Source organism: Polypterus senegalus, chromosome 1 (assembly GCF_016835505.1).
Source record: "Polypterus senegalus isolate Bchr_013 chromosome 1, ASM1683550v1, whole genome shotgun sequence".
Classification (NCBI taxonomy): Eukaryota; Metazoa; Chordata; class Cladistia; order Polypteriformes; family Polypteridae; genus Polypterus; species Polypterus senegalus.
The window spans coordinates 158,560,278-158,573,104 of record NC_053154.1 but is presented as its reverse complement, the minus strand read 5'-3'; the positions used below and the strand labels follow the sequence as shown (position 1 = coordinate 158,573,104).

At 38.6% G+C, this 12,827-nt stretch overlaps 1 protein-coding gene across 1 annotated transcript in view; it reads left to right on the top strand.

The window, feature by feature from the left end:
- slc7a14a (solute carrier family 7 member 14a) overlaps window positions 1–12,827 on the top strand; it is a 98,773-nt gene that overhangs the window by 42,752 nt on the left and 43,194 nt on the right. Inside the window, exons 2-3 of the mRNA XM_039761291.1 lie at window positions 7,909–8,004; window positions 11,900–12,372. Coding sequence (XP_039617225.1) covers window positions 12,066–12,372 — 307 coding nt within the window. The 5' untranslated portion in view covers window positions 7,909–8,004; window positions 11,900–12,065. The remainder of the gene's footprint in view (window positions 1–7,908; window positions 8,005–11,899; window positions 12,373–12,827) is intronic.

Below are 12,827 nucleotides of genomic sequence, written 5' to 3'. Positions count from 1 at the left end.
CTCATCCATAGGAGTAGCCATTAAGAAAGGTCAGTCTTCTAACTTTTGATACTTGGGAGAGCAGAAGGTGGATTTACACTATCTACAATGAGAAATGTGCAGAAAAAAAAAAACAAAGGGCTTAGAGGTAAAGGTCATAAAGAATTTCATATCTCAACAGTAGGATTTTAGAACATAACAGGTTTGACAAACAAATGGAGACCATTTAGTCCCTGTTGCTCATTTCTGTAAAAACCCTATATCTCATTGAGATACTTTTTTTAAAAAAATATTTCTGCTTTAATCACATAACTTGGTAGCTGTTTTGTGGTGTAAAAGTGTCAAGGTAAGGCACTTTAAGCTCTGAGGTTCTTTTTATATTGTTGGACAAGTTGATACTGGAAATCCCTAAACTGTTAGTGTTGATTCACACATACAGTACATCCTGCAATACCTAACCTATTCAACATTCACTCAGCACAGATTAGTTCAGATACAAAGTAAGAATATCTTAACACTGGCCCAGGCTAGCTACCTCAACTTCATTACTTTCCCAGGGGATAGAAGCCATTCCGCTCATGAGGTGTCCCTACTGGGATTCACTTACATGTCGATCTGTCTTCAGACTGCTTCCCCTGAAAGGTCTACACTTCTGAATACCCCAGCAAAAGCCAGGAACTGCCATTCCTGCCAGGCTTTTGTATCCCAATGGTTACCTTTGAAAGGGCTACACAATCTAACAGAAGCCAAGGCCTAGTCAGTACCTCTGACAGTATGTAACATAAATGGACACAGTTCGTTTCAATAACAATCATCGGTCTTTGCTAAATGTCAGTAAGCAACAGGCCACTTCAGCAAAGCAATACTTAAAACTGTTTCAGTCATTTCTTATGTTTATTTGACAGAGAAACCAGTTGTAAATGTTAGGTATTAAAAACATACAAAAGGGAAACTTCTTGTCTATGGTATTCCACTTGAAGTTCAAGTATCTTAAGGTTTCTATAGGGTATCCCATTCGCCACACATACGTATACAGTATATGATCAAACCTACTGTACAGCCCTCTAATGACTATCTGACTAACAGTTAATGTTTCTGTCAGGCAATCTCAGAGCTACAGTACAGTATACTGTTGTCACACAGAGCTAACATTAAGAACATTCCATTACCTTTAACTTATAGGGGGTGGAACAGCCTGGTGTATCCCTATTTTTAAGACATTCAAGAATTTTGATGCCTAACAGCAAAAGCCTGCCTCAGTATTTCTTTTATGCTTAGCTCTCTTAATAATAAGCAAACCTAATAAGCATTTGAGAATTAATTACAACTAGGAATGTAAAGGAACAGGCACTCCACAATATGAGAAAGAGCCAGATTGGGTGCTCCCTCTTTGGAGATTGCATGTTCTCCCCATGTCTGCATCAGTCTCCTCCGGGTGCTCCAGTTTCTTTTCACAGTCCAAAGACATGCAGGTTAGGTTAATTGGCAATGCTAAATTTGTCCTAGTTTGCGTGTGGGTGTGTGTTTACCCTGTGATTGACTGGCACTCTGTTCAGGTGTTGGTCTTGCTATGAGCCTGATGCTTGCTGGGATAAGCTCCAGCTATTCTTTGACCCTGCCCTGGATAAGAGGGTTAAAAAAATGGATGTTGCAAAGATTAGAGTGTATACATGAAACCCAACCATATGGTAAACGTATATCCCTAGAGTGAAATGGTGATGCATTTGTCAGCACTGCTGCCTCACAGCTCCCGAAAGTCAGCTGGAAATCTTGAGTCATGTCGCATGTTCACTGTTGCTTATGTGGCTGTTCTTCTTGCTAGTTTGGTTTTCCTCCCACACTCAAAGTCATTCATGTTAAGTTTATAGGTGACTCTAATCTGTCCCAACCTAAGTGAGTGTAGGTGTGTATATAAGTAAACTCTACAATGGAATGGTATCCTGTCCAAGGTTGATTCCTGTTTTGTACTCAATACTCCTGACCAAGGTTCTAGCTTTTGTGACCAACATCAACTGGACAAAGTGGATAAAAATAGATTTGCGTAACATTAATCATATTCGCCCCTCCCTCACTCCCCACACCAACTGCTATCTTTCTTTATAGCCTTGCCACTTCTCATCTGGATTATTGCAATTCCCTTTTCTTTGGTCTTGCAAATCTATTTATAAGCTTCAACTGGTCCAGAATTCAGCTGCCCACATCATTACTAGAATCCCCTCTATTCACCATATCACTCCCATTTTGCAGCAGCTTCATTGGCTTCCAGTTCAGTTCCAAATTCAATTCAAAATTCTCCTACTAACTTTTAAGGCTATCCACAACCTTGCCCCTCCATATCTGTCTGACCTCCTCCATGTTGCCATTCCCTCCCGTACCCTTAGATCCTCTTCCTCCATCCACTTGACTTTCCCCTTCGTCCGTCTTACCACTATGGGGAGCAGAGCATTCAGTTGCTCTGCTCCCCAGCTTCGGAACTCACTACCACCTGAGCTTAGAAATATTGAATCATTTTCACTTTTTAAATCTAAACTTAAAACTCATTTGTTTAAGACTGCTTTTCTCTTTGATTACAATTGCTCTGTCCGATTTTAACTATTGTATTTTACTTTTGTTTATAACCTGTGTTTTGTCTATTGTTCAGGGTCCTGGAGTGTTTAGAAAGGCACCTACAAATAAATAAAACTTATTATTATTATTATTATTATTACAAAATAAGTAGCTGATTAATTATGAAGGGTTTATGACTTCATGAGAGCAACTGATAAAGGGAAAATAAGCACTATAAAAGACATTGGAAAAGGATATTGCTTTGTGAAGGAGCACATCATTATTTTGTTTGTTTTCACTCTCCCTGAGCAAGGTATAGCATTTTAGAAGTTGAAATGCTCTTTTAAAATGCATTGCACCTTACTAGGTTTATTGTTCCTTTCACAGATTCTCTGTCAGGGGTAGCTACTGCGCAGCATCGCTTTGAATCCTTGTAAAATGAGGAGCACTTGGGCTTGTTCGGATTTTCTTTGGGCAGAGCTGAGTGTGCTAGAGTGTGCCAAGATGGGCATCATGGTAGAGAGGCAGGGGGTTGTTTTTCTTGGAAGGTGGGGGCCAGATGAGGTATCTCTCTGTGGGATAAGTAGAAGTGGGAACATTTGTGCACATGCTGATTAATTGGAATTTAAAGTGTAGTTTGTGCACATGGTGGTGAGTAGCTTTCTGGAAAGGAGTTCTTTATTGTCCCTCTTAACTTTTGTGCTGTCTTGTAGGAGAAGTCAGTATATTAGCTGTGATGGATTCAGGCCTGTCTTACTAGAGAATACTTTCTGGAGTGAGAAAGGTATGGAGAAATTCTTTCAATTTGGTTTCAACTCTCAAAAGACTTGTACAAGACTTTAAAAACTGTTTTGGGATTGGTGTAATAGTAATGTACTGGATGGAAGATTTATTGTGTTCATTTTCCTTTTTATTATAATTTTAATAGGCACATTTTCCAGTATTTATTGAACACAATGGAACTGTCCTTAAATATGAACTTATTTATGAATGATAGTGTCCCAGGCTACATAACCTTAAATGCAGATATTCCAAAACTAAACCTAAAAGATTATTTAAGCATTTTAGCAGTAGGAATATAAAAAAAAAACTTTAAAAATGAAAGACAATCTTTCAATTTCTCAAGTTAATCTGGTTAAGCACCTTGAGCATGGGAAAGGCTCTATATAAATGAAATGTGTTTTATTTATTATGATTATTATTCACTAGCTATATAAGCCTGTGCCGTAAAAAGCACAGGGTCCTAGAAGCTATTGAAATCATCAGAAGAATAATTGAAATGTAGAGATGGCAGGTAATTGAAAAGAACTACTCTGGGCAGCTCTCTTCTAGGAGGAGGATTTGATTTGCCAATGTGCTTGCCTCGCTTATTTATTAGCGGCTGGAGGAAGAGTAAAGGAGATACTGATTTGCCGATGATAGCGGCTAAGCAACGTTGTCTTTCTTCTGATGTTTCGTTTTGCTGACGTGCTGGCCTTGCTTGTGTTATTAGCGGCTAAGCGAGTTTTCTGTTTCCTCGGAGGTGGAACCCATACCCCAACTCCACCTCTCATTTCTGGGCCGGACAGGCAGACACACACACACTTCTACACGTAGACATTTATATTTAAAATTAAAAGCTTAACTTCCCCAATATCTCATCTGGACTTTTTTTCAAAAAAGGACAAGGGTATTTTTAGATGATAGACACTGTGTTTTACTAATGAGCTACATTTTCTGAGGAAGCAATAATATTCACTGATTGTAGAGAAGAAGAAATATTTGCCATTAAAGACAAGTCATCAAAATGAGGAGATAGATGGACAATTGGTATAAACACAGACACCATCTGATCATTTTGCATATAAGTGCATTCCTTCTATGCACAGGATTTACTGCAACATTATTGTCTGTAAAGATGCATAAGCAAGTCACAGTTTCAAAAAGTGACGTACTTGATATAGATTACTGTGTTCTTGTATATAGGGCACAGTTATCACCATCATCTGTTTCCTTCTGTAGTCTTTACACTTCTCCAGTTTTATCTTGTTTTTTCAAGCACAACCTATTAAGCGCTGTGTTTCTACAGATCATTGACATGCATAAGTAAAAAATGGGATTATTATTATTTTTTTGTTTAACCATTGACATTTGCATATCAATGTTGTTTAGATTATCCACAAGATAATTATGTTTATCTGTTCTTATCACTGAAAATCATCAAGGTTCTCATCACTTATAATTTACAATGAGTACATTCAGAGACTGTTTTAATTCTATCTTTGCCTAAGTATTTAAAAAATTAATTGAATCATGATATGTTATAAATGCATCATATTAAACAGCATATATAATTCTAGGTTCTGAATTCTAAAGGGTTTGCACTTTAGAGAATAGTCTTTTGAAATCATCTCTTGTTACCATTCTCTTACAGTATAAGTGGGACATTAAACTGTCCTTTCTGTCCCTTGGCCGGTCTACTTTACCTTTATCCAAGCCTATGGGGTGTTATACCTAGCAGAATTCCCCCTTATTCTGCAATAATTAAAATAATGTTGGTCAGCAAATTGTTAGGCTTGCTGTGAGTACACTCTTGTGCTATTACTGCCAAAATGGCACCATAATATCTATTTAAAAGTGTGGATCTTAAGCAATGCAATTCAAATACACCAAATTAGGTATGTCCTGTGTGTTATGAAAATGTTTTTGAATTCATAATTTGTGCTGGTTCTTATCCCAGGCCAGGCCCTCATTGTGCTCAGAGTGGACAAGCGTGGGACAGCACATACTGACAAAGCACTAAACATTAACTAATGGTTAGATGGCAGCACTCATGAAAATGTATGATAGCTTAGCACATTATCCCTCATGATGCCTCTGTGCAGGTCACATTAAGGTTAATCTAATTGAAAACGTTTGCCTTGAGGAAAAAGTACAGTTTGCACGTGTATGCTGGTGTTTGATATTGAGTGGTGTGCCTTCCTGCCCTTCCCTGGTACCAATCATTTTTATTTTGTTTTTTAACGTATTCATTACTTTATGGTGAATTAAATCTCTTGTTGGGTGCGTGCATGTACAAAGGTATAACTCATTTTTTAGTTTGTAATTGTGCATGTTCTGCTCATCTGGCTCTTGTCTTAAAAGTCTAAATGAATTAAATTAGTAAATAAACTGGAAGATGATTTTTTGAAATACTACACAGAGGGAAGTCAATTTCAGTAAAAAATACAAGAGGCCAATAGGTCTTCATGTTCATGTTCAAGGGAATTCACAAGATTCCTAGTTAAATTAAACTAAAATGGGTACCAGGAGTTTCTCCACTAAAAGTCTGCTTAAAATGACATTTTCTGTGAGGTCTTTCCATTATTTTGCAATCGTGTTTGGACTTTACTTGTGACATATCTATATTAACATTACACATGATAAACAAATAATAAAACTGAATATTATAGATAGATAGATAGATAGATAGATAGATAGATAGATAGATAGATAGATAGATAGATAGATAGATAGATAGATAGATAGATAGATAGATAGATACTTTATTAATCCCCAAGGGGAAATTCACATACTCCAGAAGCAACATACTTATAAAAAACAAGGTTCTAGCTTTTGTGACCAACATCAACTGGACAAAGTAGGTAAAGATAGATAGATAGATAGATAGATAGATAGATAGATAGATAGATAGATAGATAGATAGATAGATAGATAGATAGATACTTTATTAATACTTTAAAAACAGCAGGACGGTGACAGCAGTGTGTCGCTGAAGCTGCTCCTCTGTCTGGAGATGATCCTGTTCAGTGTAGGCCGTGGATTCTCCATGATTGACAAGAGCCTGCTCAGCGCCCGTCGCTCTGCCATGGATGTCAAACTGTCCATCTCCATGCCTACAATAGAGCCTGCCTTCCTTACCAGTGTGTCCAGGCATGAGGCGTCCCTCTTCTTTATGCTGCCTGCCTAGCATACCACCACGTAGAAGAGGGTCCTCGCCACAACCGTATGATAGAATATCTGCAGCATCTTATTGCAGATGTTGAAGGACACCAGCCTTCTAAGATAGTATAGTCGGTTCTGTCCTCTCTTGCACAGAGCATCAGTATTGGCAGTCCAGTCCAATTTATCATCCAGCTACACTCCCAGGTATTTAAAGGTCTGTATCCTCTGCACACAGTCACCTCTGATGATCACGGGGTCCATGAGGGGCCTGGGCCTCCTAAAATCCACCACCACTTCCAGGGTCTTGCTGGTGTTCAGGTGTAAGTGGTTTGAGTTGCACCATTTAACAAAGTCATTGATTAGCTTCCTATACTCCTCCTCCTGCCCAGTCCTGATGCAGCCCACGATAGCAGTGTTGTCAGCGAACTTTTGCACATGGCAGAACTCCGAGTTGTATTGGAAGTCGGATGTATATAGATTGAACAGGACCGGAGAAAGTACAGTCCCCTGTGGCGCTCCTGTGTTGCTGACCACAATGTCAGACCTGCAGTTCCCGAGACATACATACTGAGGTCTGTCTGTAAGAAAGTCCACTATGTATCAGCATAGTATTATGTCTATAATCCTAATAGTATTCACGTCTTAAACCGCTTTCGAAGAATTATAATACAAAAATGTTTACTGCATGCAGTGTTTCACTCCAATCAACGCAGTTCCATGTCTCATTTTCTCTTTGTCTTCCTCAAATTATTTTATTCAGAAACTGAGTGTATGTCTTTACAAACTACTCCATGTTGTCAACCAAGGGAACACACAAGTCCAAAAAAAAGGTTGGGGTGCCCCTCCTAATATTGGTGCCAGAAAGTCAATATATACAGTAGCACAATGTCGCAAACAAGGACAAAAAGCAATAGATAAGCTGCAGTGAGTCTTAGAAACAAAGGTAAAGTTGCTCTGTAGAGTGGTCAGGTTAGGTAGGAGATCTGACCAGCAGTCTGCACTTTCCCAAATGTGAGAAATATCTTGGTCTTACAGTCCTTGGATTGGAAGGGTTGAGTCAGTTGCCTTTATTAGGCATCTTCTTAGAGCTGTGGGTGGAAAAAGAGACAATACAGTCAGCAACAGTGGCCCCTTGTGTCCTGGGGTGGTAGTGCTTACCTTTGATGAGCCTGGAAGGTGACCCACTGATGCACATACATGACATCCAAATCTTCAATATAATACACTTTTTTAAATATAATATCCACCTATCTACTTATCTCTTTCTTTTATCTTTAAATTGTTTTTGTGGACCTTATTCATTAATGAAGAAACAACTGACATATTTTTTACTATTACCCTCATGTGATATCTTTCTCATTTGTTTTAAATATTTTACAACATTATGTATGGAATCACTAACTTGACAAGGCAAAGTAATTCTTATTGTTTATTTATTTTGCATTCCATCACTACTAGGGCAGCAGAGAGGCTCAAAAGTGGTCCACTATTCCATGGATCAGACTTCGAATATCAATGTGCAGATTTTCTCCGGGACTCTGATACCTCCCAAAGGTTTGTGCTTTAAGCTAACTTGTAATTTGTAAACTGACCCTTTATTAGTGTTTGTGCATTCTGCAATGGACTTGAATCCCTTCTGGAGATTATATCCTGTCATGCTGTGGATGCCATTGGGACAGGTTTTGGCTTCCTGTGACTTTCCTTAGACAATCACATTTTTGAATAGGGGCTTCAAGGGTTTACTATAGTGCATCTGATAATCACTAGAATCCCTGAAGCCTACAAAAAAACACATAATCCCAGGCCACCTTAAATTCCTACGCACCTCTCCATCAGCATCTTTTGTTTGGTAAATGCGTTGATCAGCACAAGCAGCAAGCAGCCTGCTATCTCAGAATTAACTAAAAGAGTAAAAAAATCAAATACAGAATAATGCAAGCCAGGAAAAAAAACCCTGGTTGTAACACAATAAATCTAATGTATTGTCATTTGTGCTTTGTCGAGGCATTTATTAAGATTACGCAGCAGTGACTGACTAATAGACACACCTCAGTATCCTATATTCTAAAGTGTTACCAATGTAGATACAGAAAATGTGTGCATGATTGGATGGACAGATGGATGGATGAATAGATATCAAGCATTAACTTCTTAAGTTGTGACTATAAGGCATCTAGTTTCTTAGATATGTCACTGGGTCTGTAGTGGAAAAGTAAAGAGTTTAAGAAGGTAGAAGAGTATATGGGTGAAAAGATGGACTCACTGATCCTCATATGCCTGGCCTGCCTTGTACTTTGTTGAGTCCAAATTGCTAAACTCAGTAATAAACTTGGAAAAGAAATATATGAATATAAGAAATATATATGTAATATAAGAGCATATATGAATATTCAAACACTCCTTTTGAACAAATAAAAAGATGAGCTTGAAAAATAACTCAGTTATCTGTAGCACAGATTTTCGTTCCACAAGGCCTTTAGAAAATAAAGTCTTTTTTTGCTCTGTAGCCAGAGCAACAGCCACATATGTGGATGCAATTCACTGTGCTACACATTATTTTATCATACATGAGTTTTACTTAAATCATTCTACTCTGTCGAGCCTCCACAGGCCCTCCAAAGAAGAGCCAATTATCTCACCAGTTCCCAAGTAAAGGGCACCACTTCCAGAGAAGTTGGACTCAGCTTAGAGTACAAGATTGACAGCACTAGCAATCAGCAGTCCAGAGGTGGTTAAGTCTCAAATAAGATAATACTGGAGGCTATTGAAAAACACAAAATAAGACTATGGGTGCTTTTGTAAATGAAATTATATAGATTAAGGCAGTGCTGCATTATGAGTAATTTTACATCTGTACCTAGCACTCTACCCTTCTTGTCATTTATAAATCTCAGAATTCATTTGCCAGTTCTTCATCTCCATGCCTCCAGCATTTGCTATGAATTACAAATCCTGCTCAGTCTCCTCAGCACTGCTACTTCAGTCACAAGTCGTTTAACCTTTGATTAAGCTCAATTGCTTTCCCTCATTGCTCTCCTGTCAATATTTATTTCTGCAACAAAATAGACCCTGAAAAAAAGACAAGATGGCAGATCTTTCATGATGGACCTCATTGTAAGTAAGTGTATATTTCAAGGACAACACAATTTACAGAAAGACTCACATTTTCTCTTTTTATATTTATTTACACAGGATTAGCAGTGAAATATTCTGTTGATTTTTATGTTCTAAGTAAGCTCTACGTTAAAGACGTTTCTTAAAAGCATAAGGCAAGATTTCATCTTAGGGATTGACTGAATAAATAGAGTGTAATGTGCTCAGTTTGGTGAGCCTCATATGTGAAACAAGTGTGCAGATAAATTATGAAGTAACATTTTTCAATGTATATTCTGTGTACAGGGTGGTCCAGATCTAATTATGCAGATCCAGATCGTCTGGATGACTTTGATTCCAGTTCGGCGCAAAGACGATTCTTCATGTCGTCAGTTCGCACACTTCTCAATGGCCTGGGATTTTTCGGGTGATTTTCTATGTAATAAACTTAATAAGTTATAGCGTAATGAAAATTGTATAATTAGATCTAGACCACTCTATATTCTTCAGTACAACAGTGTATTATAAGTAGGCTCATTTGGTGTCACCTAATGTAAAGTGTCACAGCAGGTGGAGGTTTAAAGTATGAAAATGTGGCAGATGAGAAAATCGAGCCTCTTTGAGAATGTGGAACATGCAAGAGCACCTGTGGGATTGCCAGTAAAATGTGCTGTGGCAGTAGCAATATACATTAACATGCCAGTGCAAGAAGAAATACAGTCATAGAGCAGTTAGCCCTCTGCATGTTCTTACTAGAAGCTGTGTCACCAGTAAAAGAGTGCAACATGGGAAAAAACATGCAATGCTTCTCCAGGAAGCTAGAGAACAGGTGACATGGTGTGTTCTGGGTGCCTTAGGGAAAAAGACAGATAAGTAGAGACAGAAAGCGACAGGACACAGTGGCTAACAGAAGGCGGTAAATGTGGTAATATTGTGAAAAAGAGGGCTCAGAGGCCAGCATATCACAAGCAGCACATGGTCCCCAAGTAAAAGCACTGGAACTCTATTGGCCTTTTAACTAAGGCATCCCAGACGGTGGTTAAAATCCTTAAAGAGCTAAAGAAGGTGTGTTTTGCTGTAAATGGAAGCAGGCAGATTTAAATTAAAAAGAGCCTGGAGATGAAGATGTAGTCATAAAGGGGTCAGTACTAGAAGATCAAAATACACTGACGTTAAAATCAAAAACAAAATCCTAATAGCAAAGTGGGAAGTTGTGGTTCAAGGTCTTAAATCAGGGCAAACTAGATACCAGAAACTGACATGCAAAGTCTCAAGGAAGTTATTTGAAATCTCAGATACCAAGATGTGCGTCATGTCAACCTTTATTCCTTGGCACTTGGTCACGACCTTCCGGCGCAAGTCCCTTGCAATGGCATAATAACCATTTCAGAAAACGGTAGCATTCACTCCAAGAAAAATCAAATCAAAAAATGATGCAACAAAAATTTCATGACTTTAAATAAGTTATTATAAAAGCTGAAGTCTAAATACGTAACCTTCTTCCTAACAATGTGCAGTTGTTTTGGTTGCCACTAGAGGGTACTGTAGTCTAATAGGCCCAAGACTTTATTGAATTGTCCCTGAAAAAACAGTTAAAGTCACCTAAAGCCAGTTGACTAGAATTGGGAGATGACTTGGGGGGTATGTGCGAACGGTTCTCTAGCTGGAGGGACAGAAGCCAAGCAAGAGAGAGAAACAGACTGTGTGTGTGTGAGAGAGAGAGACAAAGAAAGAGTGACCACGAGAGATTAAGAGAGAGAAGGAAAGACAGGAGGTAAATATAACTGATTTACAGTAGTGTTACTTTGGCCCAGCATTTAGACATGGGTTCACCACTCATTTAAGTAGGATCAGAGAGGCTACAGGATTGTGTTAATCTTGTATTTATTTTTTACTTTCTGTTCTCCTTGTATTTATACACTTTTGGAGTTTTTGTGAAATTACACTGCTGCCACAGTTACCCCTTCTTTTGTACATTACACACAAGCAGATGCTGAGATCCTGGCATCCCACAGGAGACAACATTAAAACAAAATTTTGTTTCTCATTTAATGCTTAGCTGAGCAGCATCTATGCTGAACGAAAGTCACCTTATCTTTGCCAATGTTCTCATTCATCTAATTTATTTTTTAATGTTGCTTAAATTTACTTTTCTTTGGCTGCTGTTTTTATTTTTCTACAGCTGGTTTATACTGGCACTAAAATAGAAAGCCACTTTGACAATTCAGTGCCATCCGTGTGAGGTTTCTTTGTAAAGTTATTAGACAAAAAAAAATTTGAATCTATGCATGTGAATCAAAGCGTGCCCTGAGTCTGATCAATCTAAAATATGATTTCTCTCTTTTGCCTTTTTCAGACACTGATAAAATCTGAGTACTTTTTGCCAGTCCTGTTCAATATGTGGATAAAAACTGACATGGACTTCTTGTAAAGGCAGCAGCCTTTTTCTCCAGTTGACCACTGCATCCTTAACTTGACATCAACAACCTTACCTTCACAGTTTGTTGTCTTCTCTAAACAAAATGAGCAGCTTTTTTGCTAAGATGGATCCTCGGCGCATCCAGTGGGGTGCCACTTGGTATGCTTTTCACTCTCGGATTCTGCGTACCAAGCCAGTGGAGTCAATGCTGGAGAGTACAGGTGGTGCTGCTGCACCCCAGAGCACCAAGCTTGCTCGAATACTTACCACTGTGGACCTGGTATCTCTAGGAGTTGGAAGCTGTGTGGGGACCGGCATGTACGTAGTTTCCGGACTGGTGGCAAAGGAAATGGCTGGGCCTGGTGTCATTGTGTCTTTTATCATCGCAGCTGTGGCATCCATCCTGTCAGGTGACACTGGAATTTTCTTTATATTGGAAAGTATGAATTTAGTGTGGGATATCCTGAAATGATCCATCTCTACAAATTCAGACCATATTTATTCAGGTGAAAGCTACAGGGGATGGGAACAATGAAGAATCCATTTCTGGACAGGGCACCAGTCCATCTCAGAGCACAGACATGTACTTATTCAAACTGCTTCAGTTTAAAGATGCCAGACAGCTTAAAATGTGCTGAAATGTGTGTTAGAAATCTGGAGCACTCAGATAAGTCACAGCCACAGAAATAGCACATACTGTGGACTCAACTCAGACTATGATCAGGACAGGATTTGAACCAAGTCTCCTGGAGCCAAGTAGCAGTGCCACCCAGAATTTCACCACATTACCATCTATCATAAAATCTGGGATAGTGAAAGATCTATACAGGCTTTCGAAATTGTTCATATCTCAAATCTACATATA